The sequence below is a fragment of the Pogoniulus pusillus genome, chromosome 27 (genome assembly GCF_015220805.1).
Source record: "Pogoniulus pusillus isolate bPogPus1 chromosome 27, bPogPus1.pri, whole genome shotgun sequence".
NCBI lineage: Eukaryota > Metazoa > Chordata > Aves > Piciformes > Lybiidae > Pogoniulus > Pogoniulus pusillus.
The window spans coordinates 7,727,897-7,746,717 of record NC_087290.1 but is presented as its reverse complement, the minus strand read 5'-3'; the positions used below and the strand labels follow the sequence as shown (position 1 = coordinate 7,746,717).

The window sequence follows — 18,821 nt, the reverse complement described above, 5'->3', positions numbered from 1 at the left end:
AAGCCCAGACTGATTTCCTCCTCCAGTTGAAGGGCAGCTGGGAGTGGGAGTAGGATCCACTCACCCCGCCCACTGCAGAGGGCACTACAAATGCCTCCGCAGGACCTGCTGCTCCACAGCTTTGTGCTCCAGAGGACATGGACACCATGGGTGAGTAGGGGGCTGGGAAGTGGGGTGCTTGCTGGCACAGGTGGGGCGGCCCAGCAGCAGGGAGTAGGTCTCCGTACACTGCTCCGTGCTCGCCCACGGGGAGCAGTGGCATCGGCGCCCTCTGGGGCTATGTCCCCCTCAACTCCTTTCTACAGCCGCGGCTTGTCTGCTGCATTCTGCCTCACCCAGCCAGTGTGCTCCTTCTGGGGCTAGAAACACAACCTGGGGCAGTAGCTTGTTGAGTGCTTTGCTCCAGCATCTCATGCATGATTTTGCCAGTGCAGGCGAGGGGAACAGGCAAAGTGGTCTGCTCCTTGGGCGAAAGAGCTGAGGCCTTTTGGCAAGCTTTCCAGCTGGCACGGGCCAGTCTCTGCTGCCCAGAGTGCTCGGTGCCCTCCTGCTCCTCCCGTGGTCGTGTTATGCCGTGCAGCGCCGGACCCGGGGGATTTCTCCCACCTCTCTGGAGGGAGGCTCACATTTTCTCTTCTCTCCTGTCTTTTCTCTTTCTAGCAGCCCAGCACCTTCTGCTCCTTGCTTGTGTGCAGTTCTGGGCTGCCCCAGGCCACTCCACGCATATACAAACCCAAAACCTCTTCAAGAACTCTCCCTCCAACACCTCGGCGAGTGCTCTGAGGAAGTCCGGTACGTAGCACCCCCTGGGCATCCCAGTGCCCTCAGCAGCCCCTTGCAGCCGCTCGGTCTGGGGCAGCTCTGGCTGTGGACAGTCCCCGCCCTGGGCCAGTGGAGGCTTGGTAATATGATTCTTGGGAGAGGGTGAGCTGTGATGCTTCAGATCCAAAGGACACCTCCAGGATGTTCGCAGGCAGGAGCGCTGGGGAGAGCTGGTGTCCCTCCAGGCTTTGCTCAGCTGGGGAGAGAAGCTCTGCTCATGTGGCAGCAGAACCTTAACTGCAGTGGCGTTTGCTGCAGCAAGCGAGCTGAAGGCATGGGGAGACCACACCTGCCAGCACAGGAGGGATCTGCTGTTGGGTGCTCACATGCAGGCAGCTCTAGTTGGGGAAGGGCCCTGTACCATCTCTAGCCTTGTGTCTGCTCCAGGCTGGAGGATGGTGGGTGTGAGGGGGTGTACCCATGCAGGGAGTGGGTGTGGGTGTGCACTGTGCAGATTGTACTGTGCTTGAAGGGATCATTTTCCTCCTGTGGCCAAGGGAACAGGTCCTAGGTCCTCTTCACCTTTGTCTCCAGCTTGATTCTTGTCTTAGTGACACAATTCCTTTTCCAAGAGGCCTGTAGAACCCCTTGGTGTCCATAGCAGTCTCCTGTCTCATACCAATATAGCCCAGTGGGTCTGGGGCCTTTCACTGGGGCTGCCTCCTGTTGGATGTCCCTGTTGGCTGAGGCCAACCTCTCCTCCAGCTGCTCTGGGCAGATGTTCCTCTATCCTGCTACAGGGGGTAATGTGGCCTTGTCCTTTGCACAGGCTCTTGTTAAATCACCCTCTCTCCTGCCCCAGGTTGGCCCAAGGACTGCAGTGAGGTTCCTGCTGGCAGCCCCAGTGGTGTCTACATCATCCAGCCCACAGAACTCCACCCCATCCCGGTGTACTGTGAGATGAGCATGGCAGACGGGGGCTGGACAGTGATCCAGAGGAACCACCAGAGCACAGAGATCACCTGGGCTGAGTCCTGGAGCACCTACAAGCATGGCTTTGGGAACCTGCACTCCGAGCACTGGCTGGGCACCGAGTACATCCATCAGATCTCCAAGCAGAAGGTTTACCAGGTCAGGTTTGTCATCTGGGATGCCACAAACAGTATCAGTTTTGCAGACTACAGCCTCTTCAGCTTGGACGATGAGTCCCAGGGCTACCGGCTGAGGCTGGGAGCATACTCAGGGACAGCAGGGGATGCCATGGACTCAGACAATCCCAGGAAAGTGCACAACAGCATGAAGTTCTCCACAAAGGATCGGGATCAGGACACCTACAGCGGGAACTGTGCCTCCCGCTACCGGGGCGGGTGGTGGTACTCTGCCTGTTACGCTGTGCTGCTCAATGTCAAAGGGGGCTTAACGTGGGGCAGCCTGTGCAAAGGGAACTGCAAAGCTTCTGCCATCCTCATCAAACCAGCTTCATACCACTAGTGCACTTTCCCCCTCCTGTCTGCTCATGACCCTGCTGGAGCCCACTTTGCTGGCTGGAGGTGAACAGGCTGATTCCTGCAGCTCTTCTCTTTTCCTCCTCTCGTGAGAAGCAGCAGAGCTCCCTGCTTTGGTTCTGTCCTTTCACCTGTGGTATTTAGGGATCATTATTGGGACAAATTATAAATGCTGCAGATCCTAAGCATGTTCCTTCTGGGGAAATAACTGTGCTCAGAAAGCTAAAACCCTCCTGATCCAGCAAGGTCCTGTTCTCCTTTTGCATTGTGGGTGTAGATGACCTCAGAAGAACAGTATCAGTCATCGCTAACTAACCTGAGCTAAGCTGCCTTCTGCACAACCTAACCATGAACACGCCAGGTCCTTGCTGTAGTCTGGATACATCCTGCAGAATAAAATTGCTTTCAGAACCTGCAGAGATATGCAAATGTCCTTCATTTGTTTGGGAACCTCTCACAGCTGCTGACAGTTCTTGTCAGGTTGAGGCAAGAAATTGATATCCTGATGCAAGAAGAAGAAGAGACTTTCAGAAGGGAAAGTTTTCATAAGAGGAGGAATTATGATGAGGAATTAAAAGCAGAACTTTCACTGAAAGAGGAGAGTTGGGTTCCAAGATAGGGATCTTTCCAAAAGGGAGCACAGTACCTCACAGACAAGAGCAAGCACTGCAGACAGAAGAGAAGCATCAGCCATGACCTGGAGCTAACAAGAGGCCAGGCCAGCACCATCCTACCATGTTAACTGTGTGAATGCCAGTCCAGGCCTTGAGAGGTATCTGGAAGAGTGGGCAAGGAAACCAGGGACAACAGCACTGCATGGTGGGGATGTCTGGGGCAGGTGTAAGAGCTAAGGCAGGCTGGCATAGAATCATAGAATTGTTTTGGTTGGAAAAGATCTTCAAGATCCTGGAGTCTAAACAAGGCTGGTGCTAAGCCATGTCTCCCAGCACTGCACCTCTGCCTCTTCTAAACACCTCCAGGAATGGGGATTCAACCACCTCCCTAGGGAGCCTCTTCCAGTGTTTGAAAGCCCTTTTGGTGAAGAAGTTTCTTCTAACATCCAGCCTGAACTTCCCCTGGTGCAACTTGAGGCCATTTCCTCTGGGATCCAACCTAACCTTCAACACTTCCAGGGATGGGGTATCCACGACCTCTTGCGACAACCACAGCAGCCCTGAGGGAGGTGAGCTCTGCGTGTGCCGGGGGTCTAGCATCCCTTAGGCAGACATGTATCCTTACCCAGGAGAGGACCTGCATAATCCACCTATTTGTATCCTTACCCAGGAGAGGACCTGCATAATCCACCAATTTCCCCTCAGGTTCACCACCCCGGAGTGATGCCCACACATTTATGTGCAGTGTGGCAGTGGCAGGTAGACACAAGGCAGGAAAGTCTGACTCCAGGGTTTATTGCAGCTAATTTATCCCACTGTGGGTAGCAGAGCTGTGGGGTGTGTGGGGCCCAGGGAGGGACCAGGGCCTGGGCAAAGCAGAGGCACAAGGATTGCACAGGGAGGGGAACTTGCATGGCCTCCCCCTCCCCAGCACAGGTGTGGGTGCACCCACCCAAACCAGTGCCTGCGTCCCAGTGCCAGCCAGCACTGAGACACTGGGCAAAGCTGCTCCACGTGCCAAGGCTCTGAGCGATTGCTCCTGAGCCCCAGAGCTGGAGACAGCGCAGGAGCTGCGAGCGGCACAGGATGCGCAGCGGGACTGGCACAGGGCTGCTGGCAAGCACAGGAACGGGGCACTGAGCTGGGGGCGGTGGCACTCCCACAAGCTCCCGGGAGACTGGGCGCTGCGGCACGGTCAGCACACGTCTGTGGGTTTGACCAGGATGAGGGAGGAGGAGCAGTCGCCGTTGTCGCAGAATCCCGGCCACAGGATGTGGTTTTTGGCATTGAGCAGGACGTTCTGGCACTTGTCGTACCACCAGCCCCCGTAGTAGTTGGCGCAGTTCCCGCTGTACTGGTCCTGGTCCTTGTCGGTCGTGCTGAACTTCATGTTGTCGTGTATGCCACCCTTCTTGGGGTGGTAGCCAGTCAGGTAGTCATCCCCATCACCAGAGAACCGGCCCAGCCTCAGCGGGTACCCGCTGGCCTCGCTCTCCACCCTGAAGATGTCGTACTCGGCGTAGTGAGTGACGTTGGCTTTGTTCCGCACCACGAAGCGCACCTTGTAGGTGCCCTGCTGGGTCAGCAGGTGCAGGTACTCGGTGCCCATCCAGTGATCGCCCTGCACGTTGCCAAAGCCGTACTTGTAGGTGGTCCAGGACTGCTTCCACGTGAGCTCAGTGTCATAAGAGTTTCTCTGGACAACAGTCCAGCCCTTGCCCTCGGTGTCCATGTCGCACCACACCACGCGTGGAGGGGACCCTGCGGGCTGGATGACGTAGACCCCGCTGGGGCTGTTCTTGCGGAGGCGGCTGCAGTCTGCGGGGAACGGTGAGGCTGCAGCGGTGGCAGACACAGGTTGGGGTGGGAGAGAGAAAGATCATGTCAGACTGTCAGGTGGCTCCTGCAGGAGAGTGAGGGCTCAGGACAGAAAGGGCTGGGTTTATCTGTGGTCTATTCTGCAGTGGAGAGTGGATCTTCCACTGGCTCATCCACAGGGCAGCCCAGGCTCTCTAAGACAGAGGCCCTGGTTAAAGCCCTAGATCTATTTCTCATGACTTGCTATTTAATTTAGAGCCTTCTAATGCCTTCACCTCTAAGAAAAGAGGGGGAAAAGTTCTCCCAGATGACAGCGATGTCCTCCAAGTCCATCTAGCTCTCACACAAGAGCCTTGATATGCTGAGCTGCAGCCCTTGCAAGGGTCAGAAGCATCCAGTGCTCCACTGGCCCAGAATATGAGCGAAAATGTTTCTTTCCCCTGGCGGTTGTTGCATTGCAAAAGAAGGTAAGGCCTACCTTGGTCTCACAGGGATCTCAGCATGATCTGACATGCCTCAAACTAACTTCTTGTCTAATTTGCTTTTGTGGTTTTGTGCCTGACGAGGGACATTTTGCTGTGGGTAATCCAGTTCAGCCCAGGGAATTCTGCTGTTCTTAGGCACATAGGTCTTGCAGAGAGCGTAACTCTACCTTGCAACTCTCCTTGTAACTCTCCTAATCCAGCAAGAACTGTGGGGGGATATCTCCTAGAACTGAAGTCTGAAAAGACACAAGCACTGCAGAGCAATCCTGACAAGTTCCAGTGCTTGGCCAGAACCCCTTTGGCTTCAGCATGGAGCCACCAAGGGGGTGAGGGTAGCTTGAGCCCATGATGTTGAGGATGTGAGGTGTTCCTGTGTGGTGTGTCAGCCCAGGTGCGTGCTGGCCTGAGAGTCTGAGCTAGGAGGCACTTCCCTGCTCTGCATCTTGGTGCCCACCCGTTCCATACTCACCACTCCGAGGGCTGGCAGTGGGTGGTGCTGGGCCAGCACTTGTGCAGACGAGAAGCATTGCCACCACTGTGGAGAGGAAAACAAGGTCCCCACGAAGCAAACTTGTTCCAGCTTGGAGCCCTGGGGAGGAAAGGGCCCTTCACCGTCAGGATCCCTGGGCAGACCCCTGGACTAGGGAAGCCAGAGCCATGGAGTGCAGGCGGGAGCAGAGGGCTCCCAGGGTGGTGGGAGCTGCAGCCTTGGTGTAGGCTCTGCCCATGCAGGAGTGAAGTAAGGTGAGAAGTGGTTTTGTCATCTTCCTGGCTACCCCTTTCCCTGCACCAGATGGAAACCTGCAGATCTGTTTTCAGAGCCTGCAGCCCAAGAATGGGTAAGAGAGGACAGTAACATGGCTAGACCTGGGAAGAGTAGTTTGCCAAGGAGGAGAGTTCACAAGAAAGTTCTTTTTTGGAGTAACCATATATTGGCTTCTCCAGCTCAGTGACAGCTAGTGAGAGACCAGACCCAAAGGATGGGTCCTACTGCACAGATACCAGCAGACAGCAGGAAGTCTCCTGAGCCCACACAGTGGCACAAGTTCAAGCCCTCTGTGCTGGCCACCAGCACACCCCGACCCTAGCTCAGTGACTGCAGAAGATGCCATCCTGCCTGGGGAAGAAGCCCTGTGCAAACACATGCCACATGCATTGGTCAGGAAGGGAAAAGACCTTGAAATCAAGGTTTCCATATTAACCTCCCTTGACAGGACATGGGAATAAAGGGCACAGGTGGCCTGGGGAAAGCACAGACTGGCACCAAGCATGTGCGTCATTTGGTGCTTTGGTCTTGCATCCCTTCTGCTACCGGGGTGCCTGGCAGCACACATCACCCAGGCAAAGTGATGGCTGCTGTGCTGGTCATCATCTCATGTCTTTGGATACTCACCCCAGCCAGGTCTTGTTTGAGCCCAGCACCACACATGAATGAAGTGTGCTGCTGGGCAGATAACTCACCCATCACAGCAGCACGGCTGAGCAGAGAGCAGGAACCCAGTAGTGCACCCTCCCATGCTGAGCTTTGCGCAGTGACTTTATAGGCCCTGCACACACCCACTCGTGTTCACACTTGTTATTTGTTGAGGCAGAAGGAGGCACTTGCAGACTGCGACTCGAGAAGATTTCAGATCCCATGACAGCACAACTAAAGCCCCTGAGGGGAGGGAGGGCTGCCCTTCCAGCCAGAGAAGCACAAAATAATGCCCTCCGTGATGAGGGATTTCAACTATTGACTCTCCCAGCTACACAAACACTACAGTGAATTGCCCTGGGGAAAGTCACGATCAAAGTGAAGTGGAGAGACCTGGCTTTTTAAGGATGTACACACAGAAACTAGCAAAGGAGGAGAGATTAGATTTCCTATGTGCCCAGTTCCAAAGGTGACCCAGGAAAGATGAGGGCCGGTCCTCAAGAGACATGCCCACTTGCCAGCTCTCCACTGGTAGGTTTCAGGATCAATGAGTTAAGTTATTGAGCTGAAGCCAGGGTCCAGCAGCCAGAAGTCACTGTATACAGTGTGCCCTGGCACCCTAATCTGCATGCTCTTAATAGAGGGCAAGGGTTCCAGGTAACAAAGAGCTGCCCATGGGTCCCTTTGCCACTTTCCTTCCCAGTCTTTGTTCTGATGAGACCCTGTAGATCCCCCTCAGAGCCTCAGAAATGTCAGTCAGGGCTTGGTCCCTTTGCAGGAGCAAAACTCTCTCAGGACACATTGTTTGGGAGGTCTAGAGGGTGCAGACACTTTGTCCAGCCAGTTTAAATAGCATAAAGTCATGCTCTTTCTACTTTCTTCTCCTGAAATGGTCTCAGTAGCCTACTGACTATCTCAGATGTCCCAGTGGATGGTGGCTTCAGAGTTATCAAACAAAGGTTTTCAAACCACACTGACGTGGGACCTCTCTTAAGAAGACAAATGACTTCTGAGCAGATAAATTCTGAGCAGAGACAGATTGGAAGCAAAGTTAAAGATGACAACCAGTGGTTGCTCTTCAAACAGGCAAAGCAGAGAGCGCCCTGCAAGACCCAAGGGAAAAGAAGAAAGGCCTGAGGAAGCTCTCTAGGAGCAACGAGGACTGGCTGTTCACCATGGGCAAGCAAGGATATATGCCAAGGAGAAAATACTCTTGCTGATGGGGCTTCATGCTGCTGGTTCTGAGCACAGTAGGCAGAGCTGAGTGTTGGCAACAGCTCCAGGCAAGGCAAGCAACTAACCGGGTCAAATGGACTGGTATGGAACAGACTCCCCAGGGAAGTGCTCAAGCCACTGTCCCTGGAGGTGTCTGAAAGACACAGACATGGTGCTTAGGGACATGGTTTAGTGGTGGATGTGGCAGTGCTGGTCTAATGGTTGGACTCAGTGTTCTTAAAGGTCACTTCCAACCTAACTGATTTTCTGATTGTAAGATCCTGCCCAAAAGAACATGGTGCAGGGCTGGAGATATGCTACAACATGGTCCTGAGCAGCCCATCCAAGAAATAAGCTGTCTGCAGTGCAGATCTTAGATCCAGAAAACAAAGCCAGAGTGGGAAGTGGAGACCAGCACACACACAGTTTAGGATCAAAGGCTCAGGGCTGAGCTGAAACAGGTCTCATGGGTCCAGGTGGCCACCTGCTGCTCACAGGGCCATGGCAATAGCAGTTAATTCTGGAAGAACAAACCACTTGCACCTGGCTGGCTGTACACAGGAGCCTCAGACCAGGCAGCCACACTGCCCATTGACAGCCTGTGACAGAAGCTCACCTTCTGGCCATCTTATGCTGATGTTGGAGCACAGGAGCCCTCTGAACTCAGAATGCTGCAGATATTGATCCCTAGGGAAAGGGTGGCCTGGCATCTTCTGCAAGAAATCCGCGCTACAAGCACTCCTGGTAGCAGAGACAGGCTTGAAGTGAGACCATTTCACATCAGGGTCACCTCACATTGCCCCAAACTCCCTTGTGACTGCCACAAGGACCATGGCACCAGGGGAGACCACAGGGCACGTTGTGCAAGAGCAGCATGGTGGTGGCAGGCCAGGTACGTCAGGAGGCAGCTGGAGTGGCCCTTTTTGAAGTGCAGCACCCAGTTTGCCAGGAACACTGGAGTACCTCTTCCCTGAAGGGTCTGATGGGGTCCCCAGTGGCTGCTGGGCTCGATGACTTCTCTGCAAAGAGAGATTTATGCCTCCTGTTTGATTTCCATCCAGGAGGAGAAACGTCACCTGGATATTTACTTAGGAGGTATAGAGGTGCCCAGAGGATGCCATTCCCTGGGGAAACCCTGCCAGGGCAGGGTGGGGGAAGCACAGGCGGCTGTTTTAAAGCATTGGCTTAATGGCCCCCCAGTTGTTTGCTTTGCCTCTGAAGAAAGCTCTTCAGCCCTGTGAGACACAGCCTGCATTGCCCACAGACATGTCACTTGAGGCTGAAGAGCAAACACGCCACAAACCACCAGCCCTGGTGCCAGCCCCGAGCACAAGTGCGGTGGCCTGGGTCTTGTGCCTCCACCCCCTCGCCTGCTGAGCCCTATAACTTTCAGGCTGGACACTCCTCTAAGCCAGGTCAAAACTGCTCAGCTCCCTGCTCCACAGGGTCCCTGCAGAGAAGACATGGGTGAGTGTGGGATGGATGGGACGGGAGGGGACAGCACCACGCTGTGTGGTCAAAGGGCATCCCAACACTTTGTCTTCTGCAGGGCTGCCTTTCTCCCACAGCTCAGCCATCCCAGCATGGAGCCCATCACACTGTGGACTGTGCTAGGGACTGGAGCAGGGCTGTTAAGTCTGGAGAGGAGTAGGCTTCCAGGAGACCTTATTGTGGCCTTCCAGTATCTGAAGGGAGCCTACAAGAAAGCTGAAGAGGGACTTTTTAGGGTGTCAGGTAGTGATAGGACTGGGAGGAATGGAGTAAAACTAGGAGTGGGTAGGTTCAGATTGGATGTTAGGAAGAAGTTCTTCAGCATGAGGGTGGTGAGACACTGGCACAGATTGCCCAGGGAGGTGGTGGAAACCTCATCTCTGGAGGTGTTTAAGGCCAGGCTGAATGTGGCTCTGGGTAGCCTGATCTAGTGTGAGGCGTCCCTGCCCATGGCAGAGTGGTTGGAACTGAATGATCTTTGAGGTCACTTCCAACCTTGACAATTCCATGGTGCTATTGTCCAGAGAGGATATTTCTTGGACTGAGAGGCTGGACAAAGCTCCATCAGGCTCTTTTGTAGGAGGAGTAGATGCAGCCCTTTGGGCAATGGTCTGCTGGAGGTGGAGGTGTATGGTAGAAGGTTGGACTTGATGATCTTAGAGGTCTTTTCCAACCTTAACAATTCCATGAGGAGTCTGCATGTTCTGCTGTTCCCAGGCTGTGTCAGGGTGGTGTTGTGAGTGTTAATTGATGTATTAATCAATATTAACATTAATGCCCGGGCAAAAAATAATATTCAATGAAAAATTATTTTATTTAACATTAGATCTTGCCAGAAAACTTATTTATAAGGCTGGAATGTAGGGTTGTGGGTATTTACAGACAGGGGACAAGCAATTTAGTTAAGGAAAAGACTAGAAAAACACAATTTAAACTGGGAAGAGAATCTTAGAGAATCAGTCAGGGCTGGAAGGGGCCACAAGGATCATCTAGTTCTAGCCCCCCTGCCATGGGCAGGGCACTCTACCCTAGATCAGGCTGACCAGAGCTGCATCCAGTCTGGCCTTAAACACCTCCAAGGATGGGGCCTCAACCACCTCCCTGGGCAACCCATGCCAGGCTCTCACCACTCTCATGCTCAACAACTTCCTCCTCACGTCTTGTGGTCAATATGCCTCTTGAGGGGGACTTGAGAGGCTCCTTTCTACCAAAGCAGAAGGCATAATCAATTAGTTTACAGGTAGCCCTGGGGTGCCAGCCAGCCCATCTTACAAACCTCACCTGTACCAAACATCCTCTAGGCTTTTTCAGTTGTCCAAGTATAAAATACCCTCGAACAGAAAATGGGTTTTGGAGGTGTTCTTGCTTAAGGAGAGTTGTTGAGCAAGTATATGGAGGTTTAATGCTTGAAGGCACACTATCGTCCCCAGAACACCCAGGAGAGGCTGATCCTCTTCCCTGCATCGCCTTCCTCCTCAGACCTTTCACTACTATTGGTGGAGGAATGAGGCAGCAGCAGGGGGAGTGTTGCTTCTCTGGTGGCCTAAAGAAGAGGTGCCTTTAAACGTGGCTCTAAATCACAATGTATCAAGACAGTAAACGTTATGTGGGAATTGAGAAGCTATTTAGTTGGACCAAAGTGTTTAGAAGACCTTTGCCATCAAACTGGGACCAGCACAGATGCCTGGGGCAGCTCCAAGCATTCCCAGAAAGGATTGCTTGTCTCCAGGGTGGCTGCTCACAGTAGTGGTTCCAGGCTGGCATCATTGATTGCTTTCCATCTCAGGGAATGGTGTCAAACTCTAGAATCCCAGGGCAGGGCAACAGATTTACAGATTTGGCTCTGCTCCTTTTTCACCAGTGGAGGGAATCACATTGGTAGTGCCAGGGTGAGCTACACCTATTGTACCAAGAGCAGATTTCCCCGTGGGCAGGTGTTCTCACAATGCCCCACCTTCTAGAAACCATGATTAACTTTCTGCTCTTTTATTTAGCTTTAACATTGCAGAAAGTGTGCTGGTTTCATGCAGAACAGAGAAATACACACAGCCCTGCCTGAGGCTTCTTGCCAGCCAGATTTCTGGGTTCTTAGTACCCACAGACCTCAACTGGAGAAAGTTGTGGTCCCAGCTTGTGGCAGTGTGTCATGGGAGAGTGATGGAAGCAGGGAGGGAAGGGGATTCCTCCCTCCATGCTCACTCTGCTTGTTATCTCTAGCTCAGAGGCTTGGTTTTATTGCAGAGGTTTCTGAGAGTCACTTTGGGTTTGGAGAAGGTTTGCACACTTCTTCTGGCTCAAACCCCACCGTTAGCAGGTGCCACCACTAATGACACCTGTAAATGATTATCTCACAGCCCAGCTGGTGGGGTTATGACTCCAGGTGGGAGCTCTGCACATAAATGATGTTGTTTTCCTGTTTTACTCTGCCAGTAAAGGAATCAAATGGGGTTCATGATTCTCTTTATCCAATCTCTTGCAATTTCAGCTGCTCAGCGCCTTTGTCTCCTGCTTTTTACCTGCCTGCTGACCCTGGCAGCATCTTTTCCTGACATCTACATTAGAAACTTGCACCTCCTCAATGGCACAATGGATGAAATTATGAATGCTCCCCCAGAGACCACCCAGCCTGGTAAGTTTTCCTGTAAACAGGAATATCACCTGGAGAAGATCATGTTCTCCCAGCAGGCATTTGATGTGTCTGCTCTCAGCACTCACTCCCATCTCCTCTGCCCTTGTTAATTCAGATGATGGTGATGAACACGTTCGACGGGTCAGAGACGTTGCCCCACACCGCCCAGCAGCCCATGGTAAGTCTCTTCTCAAGGACTACACCTGCTCAGGTTTCACCACTGCTGGCTTCATGAAGAGCTCTCAGGCACCTTTGCCCATGTCCTGCACAGGCACTGGCTCCTCCCAAGACAAAATGTTGATTTTTCTAGTAGAGGTACCACAGCTCATAACCTTGAGGCGACTCTGTTATCAGCCATGGCCTGGACTCAGTAGCTGAGGATCTTTAGCATGGAGAATTCCTCACCTAAAGATCTAAACTGGAAAGAGATGATTCATTAATGACCTTTGGGACTGGCTGAGGCACTTAGTGCCATGGTCTAGTTGACTGGATAGGACTGGGTGATAGGTTGGACTGGATGATCTTGGAGGTCTCTTCCAACCTGGTTGATTCTATGATTGTATGAAGTAGTGATTGTTTTTTTCCCCTATTTTCACTGAAGAGCTGATGGGAAGAATGGGTAAGGCAGGGACTGACTGTGCTACTGAACGGACTGAGTCAACACTGGCCCATAGGACCTCAAGATAGGTCCTGCCTGCGTAGGAATAACCAGTAGCAGAAGTACTGGGAGAGAAGCAAGTCCCTTCCAGAAGTGTGTAGGTGCATTTAGCCGTTTGTTGTATAAGCTGCTGACACTCTGGAGCATGGGAAGGCCATAATTAAATCATACAAGTCAGGAAGTCTCTGAAGAGCTACTTTGGTAAGCCCAGAGAAAAATGATGGATTTTCTCCACTGAGATCTCAAGGGCTAATTTAATTACTAGCAATGTAGATGTCTTGATCACACTATCTCCAGGGGTTCTGGGATTACTAGAAAGCTCTAAAGCCTCCATACTGTAAGAGTAAATGGCCTTTAATGACCCAGATTTGCATTTGTCTGTATGGTGACACATCACCTGCATGCTACAGCCATATCCCTACAGCAATCCCAAACCCAGCCTGGGTGCATTGGGTTCTGAGTGAAGGCAATGTGTGGCTTGGTCTCCCCAGGCCAAGACATTTTGGCAGTGTGTCCCTGTCAGTCTGAATCTTGTCACAGAATCATAGAATCATGGAATCATAGAATCAGTCAGGGTTGGAAGGGACCACAAGGATCATCTAGTTCCAACCCCCCTGCCACGGGCAGGGACACCTCACACCAGATCAGGCTGGCCACGGCCTCATCCAGCCTGGCCTTAAACACCTCTAGGGATGGGGCTTCCACCACCTCCCTGGACAGCCCATTCCAGGCTTTCACCACCCTCATGCTGAAGAACTTCTTCTTAACATCCAGTCTGAATCTTCCCATTTCTAGCTTTGTTCCATTCCCCCCAGTCCTATCACTACCTGACAGCTTAAAAAGTCCCTCCCCAGCTTCCTTTTAGCCCACTTAAGATACCGAAAGGCCACAAGAAGGTCACCTGGGAGCCTCCTCCTTTCCAGACTGAACAGCCCCAACTCCCTCAGTCTCTCCTCATAGCAGAGCAGCTCCAGCCCTCTGATCATCCTCATAGCCCTTCTCTGGACACCTTTTGACATCCATATCCCTCTTGTAATAGGGGCTCCGGAACTGGCTGCAGTACTCCAGGTGGGGTCTCAGGAAGATATGAAGCCCAACTCTTACACTGATCATTTCAATATTTTGATTCACTCCTTGTGAGCACACGGTGGGAATACAGCACAAGAAGGGATGTGCAAAAAGACACAGGCACAAAAGAAAGACCAGGTGCCTCCGGTGCCTTGTTGTGTGGGGTTTAATAACTGTCTCTATAACTGGAACAGGCTCCCCAGAGAGGTTGTGGAGTCTCCTTCTCTGGAAACTTTCAAGGCCTGTTTGGATGTGTTCCTCTGTGATCTGTGCTAGATTGTGTGGTCCTGCTCTGGCAGGGGAGTTGGACTTGATGATCTCCGTGGGTCCCTTCCAAGCCCTAACATCCTGTGATCCTGTGATCTCTGTTTCCAGCCCCAGGTTGGCCCAAGGACTGCAGCGAGATGCCTGCTGGCAGCCGCAGCGGTGTCTACATCATCCAGCCCAAAGGGCTCCACCACCTGGTGGTGTACTGCGAAATGAATGTGACAAGCGGGGGCTGGACAGTCATCCAGAGGAACCAGAAGGACACCCCAGTCACCTGGGCCGAGTCCTGGAGCACCTACAAATTCGGCTTCGGCAGCGTGCGCAGCGAGTACTGGCTGGGCACCGAGTACATCCATCAGATTGCCAAGCAGAAGGTCTACCAGGTCAGGTTTGTCATCCAGGACTCCACAGACAACATCAATTTCGCAGACTACAACCTCTTCAGCGTGGAGGATGAAAACCACGGCTACCGGCTGAGGCTGGGCTCCTACACAGGGACAGCAGGGGATGCCATGACCTCGGACAATCCCAACACCATGCATGACAACATGAAGTTCTCCACAAAGGATCGAGACCAGGACAATTACAGTAAGAATTGTGCCTACAGCTACGAGGGTGGGTGGTGGTACTCCTCATGCTACGCTGTACGGCTGAATTTCAAGGGTGGCATGACATGGGGCAACCTGTGCAAAGGGAACTGCAAATCCTCCCTTATCCTCATCAAGCCAGCTTCTTACTGTTAGTGCTTCTTCTCCCCTCCCGTCCACACCGGACACTCTGCAAAGGCTCTGCCTGGCTGAAGCATTTGAGCCTTTCTGGAGCAGAGAGAGGAGCCCAAGGGCAGTAGGGTTTTAGTGAAATGCCACTTTCCAGTTCCCCTCTCTGAGTGCAGGCTCCCCCTCTTTTCCTCTGTGCTTGCCAATGATTCCTTGTTATTACGTTCACAATCAAGAATAAAAACAATCACTTGTGAAATTTGTGGATTCCAACTGTACCTTCCCTGGGAGAGGGCCACACTCAGCCCTGGAGGCACAGTTCATCAGAGATCCTCAGTGGCCTTCAAAACTCGCAGCAAGCAAAGAAGCAGCTGTGGCACAGCGCAGGACAGACATTGGGGGTGCAGGATGCACAGAGCAGGGCGCAAGGAAGGGTGCACACAGCAGAATGCAGGATGTACAGAGTGGGGTGCAATGCAGGATGCACACAGCAGCATGCAGCGCAGATGATGCAGGCAGCAGGACGCGCACGGCAGGATGCAGTGCCGGATGCACACTGTGAGGTGCAAAATGCAAACTGCGCTTAGTGAGATGCGCTGCAGGACGTACAGAGAGAGTGAGGAGCAGGGTAGCAGCGGTGCGGTTCAGCGCAGGGTGAAGGGAGCGGGGAGCAGGATACAGACAGCGAGGTGCAGCGCATGATGCACGCACACGGGGGGCTGCAGGATGCGCAGAGCGGGAGCAGGGTGCAACCAGCGAGGCGCGGTTCAGGCTGTACGCACAGCGGGGAGCAGGACGCGCAGAGCGGGGTGCGGTGCAGTCTGTACACGGGTGAAAGCCGCACAGCGTGGGGTTCTTGGCCAGTTTCTCCCCGCTCCGCAGCAGACGCGCAGCGCCTTGCATTCAGCTGCGGCTCCTTTAAGACCGGCGCCGGCGGCGGGCGCGCGGCAGGGGCGGGCACGGGGCGCGCGCCGCTCCCGGTCAGCGGCGGCGCGGGAGGGGTCTCGACCCATCCCCGCCCGTGCCCCGGCCCATGTCCCGGCCCCCGCCGCCGCCGCCGCCCGGCTCCCCGCGGCGCTTCGGGGCGCTCAGCACCGCGCAGCTCCGCACCCTGCTGCAGGACGAGTCCCGGCTGCAGCGCGCTGCTCGCCTCACCAGGAAGGTACGGCCGGGGCGGGGGGTATCGAGGGCCCGTGTCCCGCAACCGGCGAAACCGAGCCGAGCCGCGCAGCCCTCGCCCTTTCCCGGTGCGAAGGACGGAGCCGCCCGCAGTGAGGACGGGCTTCAGCTGCCGGTCCTTGCTCGTTGGTCTTGCCTCGGTACCTGCAATCCCGCCCGCCGAGCCCGGGGGGCGTCTGGAGGTGAAGCAAAACCCACCGGGTGGGGTGAGGCGGCCGCGGCGAAGCGTCGGCTTGTGGCGTTCTGGCTGGCGGCTGCCCCGTGGCTCGTCGGGCTTTGGGAGGCCATCACCTGCTGGGCAGCCTCACCTGAACCCAGAGCAGGGCCACAGCCGCCGCCCCCGCCCCCGCTGGCCCGAAACTGCGAGCGACTGGGAGGCCCCGGCCCAGCTGTGTCCTCTCCCCCTGGCTTGGCTCCCTGCGGCTGCACCAGCGGGCGCAGGTTGTTGCAATCGTTCTCAGCCCCATTCCGGCATCCTCCTCTGGGTCTCCCCAACCCAGCCCGGCACCAGGCTCCTCTCTGCCTGGGCGCAGGTGCCTGTGCAGGGAGAAGAGATGTGAGTGTCTCTGACGTCCTGGTGGGCTAGGGAGGCCTCTTCTCTGTAAGTGGGGCTGGAGGGGCAGCTGCAAGGTTTGCCCCCTTCAGGGTAGGGTGCTCTGGGCACAGCCATTGCTCCCGCACCTCCATGAAATGCTCCCTCTGGAGGCAGAGCAGAGGCGTGGAGAGGTTTGCCCCTGGATGGAGAAGGATCCTCTCTCAGCAGGCTGCCAGCTCTCGCTGGTTCTGCCCATTCCTCCCAGTGCTGACATCCCCTGCTCCTATTCCCATCCTCCCAGTTTCAGAGTCTGCAGCTGGAGCGGGAGATGTGTTTGGCTTCAAACTGCACCCTGGCCAGGGTGAACCTGTCCCTGCGCCCGCGCCTGGAGGATGGGAAGGCTTCCCTAGCCATCAAGTACCAGGAGCTGCGGGAGATCCGAGAGGCCTGCTGGGACAAGCAGCAGCGCCTGGGTGAGTTGGGGTGCTGCCGACGGGACCATGGCCAGAATAATCCATGGTAGTGCGAGGGCCTGGCTGGGCTCAGCATCCTTGAGCCTGCCCAACCTTGATCAGGAGCAGTGGGAGCTGACGATCTGCAGTACACCCAGCCTTCAGCTGGCATTGATGCTACGATGGGATGCAGGTCTTGGTGTGCAGGTGGCTCTAGGGATGTGTTTGAGGAGTGGGGAAGCTGACGCTTGGGGATGGGAAAGATGGCAGCCCCAGCAGGTTTGTTGGTAACTATATTCCCTCTCAACAGAGACACACCTGGAGAAGTGGAGCTTGCAGAGCGCCGTGGACCAGATCCAAGCCAAGCTTGATGCTTCTGAGGCAGAGTCAGAGGTGAGTCAGGCCAGACCCCTGTGCTGCTGCCTCTTACCTTGCCTGGGTCCTGGACTTCTCTCCATGCCCTCCTGTGTGCCAGGCTCTGGAGAAGAAGCCAGGGGGTCCTCAGATATTTGGGCTGCTGTGATCCCATGTCTCTCTTGGCTTGATGCTGTCCCTCTGCCTATTCCACAGGCACAGATATTTCAGTTCCTGGCCCAGGACCTGCCCCTTGATTCCTTTCTGGAGTCCTTCTGCCAGAGCCGTACACGCTCCCATATCTGCCGGACACAGCTGGAGAAACTGCAGGAGCTGCTGCAGAAGGACCAGGTGGGCAGGGACTCCGCGGGCCCCTCAGGGCACCCAGGTGCCCAGGCTAGCCCAGCACCAGCCCGTCTCGCCCCGTTGCGGAGTGGAGTAGCCCCCAAAGCCTTCGATCTCTCCTATGGCTTTGTGCCTGCCTTTCTCATCCCTTCGGAGGCCGTTGTGCCCTTTGCCATGCCGGCTGCACCTCCCAAACACCATCTCCCAGCCCTGGAACACCCGCCAGCATCTCCCAGCTCGGAGCTGCCCAGCCCGGGCTCGCCCCTCCGCCTCGGCGAACACGCCAGCCCTGCCGCCCCGCTCAGCCCCCAGCTTGTCCGCAGGCAGCAGCGGCCGCAGCACCAGGAGCAAGAGGCTCCGCACCGGTAGCAGGGCAGGGACAGGGATATCCCCTCTGGTCCTTGGGGCTGTGCAGGGCTCCCCTGTCTAGAAAGCATGCGGGGTGGGGGTGTGGGGGAGGCACAGCTCCAAGGGGCTGTGGTGTCTGTGGGGCAGACACAGGGGGTGGGTGCTTACAGGAGAGTGGAGGTGCATGGTCAGGGGTGGGATAGGGTGGGTGCTGTGGCTGGGCAGTGGGTGTCCTGCACTTGGGGAGCTGCTGGGGGGAGGTCTCTGCATCCACAGCAAGAGGAATAGTGAGAGGAGGGCCAGGGGGGTGGTTTGTAGGGTTGTCAGTGGGCGCGGTTGGGTGGGACATAGCAGGGAAGAGAGCCCAGGAGCACCGAGTGCCACATGTGTTCTAAATAAAGGCTCTTCCATGCTTGCTGTTACCCCCTGACTCTGGCTGTGAACAGAGGGATGGGATAGGCAAGAAGGAAGTGGTTATGAGGGCACACTTGCCAGGCTTGGAGATGACTGGCAGTCAAGGGGGTGTCTTCCTGTCTGTTGGCACCTGCTCTTGGTTCAACCCAGTGAGTTTGTATTTACCCCCAGAGATTATCTCCCAGCAGTTTGGTCTTGTATGTGGTGAAGACTTATGGTAAGAAGGGATAGCTCATGCCAGAGCCAAGCCCCCACCCCTCCATCAGGGGGTTTTACCCCACAGCCACTGATCAGCTGGTCTCCTTGGCCTGTGTGCAGCCCTGCAGTGGGTTTGGTAACCGTTCCCCATCCACCCTCTTGCACTAGCCCAGACTTGAGCCACTGCCAGAGAAGGCAGCAGGAAGCATGAGCTTGCCCTGTTTTTTTATCCCAGACTGCTCTGTTGCTTTCCCTAGTTTCAGGCAATGGATGGTGAGACAAGGCTGGGCCGGGAGGCCCTGGTTCCTCCACTTACACTGCAGGAGGAGCAGGCAGGGAGCTGGCTGTGCCAGC

The 18,821-nt window shown here is 55.0% G+C and overlaps 4 protein-coding genes across 5 annotated transcripts; 3 read left to right on the top strand and 1 right to left on the bottom strand.

Annotated features, from left to right (window-relative positions):
- The first annotated feature begins 31 nt into the window (after positions 1–31).
- On the top strand, positions 32–2,684 carry LOC135187417 (fibrinogen-like protein 1-like protein). Its single transcript, XM_064166108.1, has 3 exons — positions 32–150; positions 661–792; positions 1,625–2,684. The coding sequence occupies exons 1-3, from the start codon at positions 138–140 to the stop codon at positions 2,251–2,253; spliced, it is 774 nt and encodes a 257-aa protein (XP_064022178.1). The 5' UTR covers positions 32–137; the 3' UTR covers positions 2,254–2,684.
- Positions 2,685–2,768: 84 nt separating this feature from the next.
- LOC135187413 (fibrinogen-like protein 1-like protein) lies at positions 2,769–14,901 on the top strand. Of its 2 annotated transcripts, none has more exons than XM_064166102.1 (4): positions 2,769–3,450; positions 11,790–11,933; positions 12,049–12,111; positions 14,035–14,901. In XM_064166102.1, exons 1-4 carry the CDS (start codon positions 3,204–3,206, stop codon positions 14,667–14,669), a joined length of 1,089 nt encoding a protein of 362 aa, XP_064022172.1. In that variant the 5' UTR covers positions 2,769–3,203; the 3' UTR covers positions 14,670–14,901. The 2 variants fall into 2 exon arrangements, with proteins under 2 accessions (XP_064022172.1, XP_064022173.1); XM_064166103.1 differs by lacking the exon at positions 2,769–3,450 and adding an exon at positions 11,583–11,684.
- On the bottom strand, positions 3,991–15,502 carry LOC135187421 (fibrinogen-like protein 1-like protein). Its single transcript, XM_064166116.1, has 3 exons — positions 14,922–15,502; positions 5,654–5,773; positions 3,991–4,717 (listed from the first exon to the last, which is right to left on the bottom strand). Exons 2-3 carry the CDS (start codon positions 5,709–5,711, stop codon positions 4,077–4,079), a joined length of 699 nt encoding a protein of 232 aa, XP_064022186.1. The 5' UTR covers positions 5,712–5,773; positions 14,922–15,502; the 3' UTR covers positions 3,991–4,076.
- A 112-nt stretch (positions 15,503–15,614) lies between these two features.
- On the top strand, positions 15,615–18,277 carry VPS37D (VPS37D subunit of ESCRT-I). Its single transcript, XM_064166119.1, has 4 exons — positions 15,615–15,804; positions 16,658–16,829; positions 17,119–17,201; positions 17,379–18,277. Exons 1-4 carry the CDS (start codon positions 15,676–15,678, stop codon positions 17,874–17,876), a joined length of 882 nt encoding a protein of 293 aa, XP_064022189.1. The 5' UTR covers positions 15,615–15,675; the 3' UTR covers positions 17,877–18,277.
- The last annotated feature ends 544 nt before the right edge of the window (positions 18,278–18,821 follow it).

Coding starts and splice junctions, on each gene's coding strand:
- LOC135187421 (XM_064166116.1), bottom strand. CDS start 5,711: ATGCTTCTCGTCTGCACAAGTGCTGGCCCAGCACCACCCACTGCCAGC. Junction 4,718..5,653: donor CACTGCCAGCCCTCGGAGTG/GTGAGTATGGAA, acceptor CCACCGCTGCAG/CCTCACCGTTCCCCGCAGAC.
- LOC135187417 (XM_064166108.1), top strand. Junction 793..1,624: donor GAGTGCTCTGAGGAAGTCCG/GTACGTAGCACC, acceptor CTCCTGCCCCAG/GTTGGCCCAAGGACTGCAGT.
- LOC135187413 (XM_064166102.1), top strand. CDS start 3,204: ATGTCTCCCAGCACTGCACCTCTGCCTCTTCTAAACACCTCCAGGAAT. Junction 3,451..11,789: donor CCACAGCAGCCCTGAGGGAG/GTGAGCTCTGCG, acceptor TTGCAATTTCAG/CTGCTCAGCGCCTTTGTCTC. Junction 12,112..14,034: donor ACACCGCCCAGCAGCCCATG/GTAAGTCTCTTC, acceptor CTCTGTTTCCAG/CCCCAGGTTGGCCCAAGGAC.
- VPS37D (XM_064166119.1), top strand. CDS start 15,676: ATGTCCCGGCCCCCGCCGCCGCCGCCGCCCGGCTCCCCGCGGCGCTTC. Junction 15,805..16,657: donor CTGCTCGCCTCACCAGGAAG/GTACGGCCGGGG, acceptor CCATCCTCCCAG/TTTCAGAGTCTGCAGCTGGA. Junction 16,830..17,118: donor GGACAAGCAGCAGCGCCTGG/GTGAGTTGGGGT, acceptor CCCTCTCAACAG/AGACACACCTGGAGAAGTGG.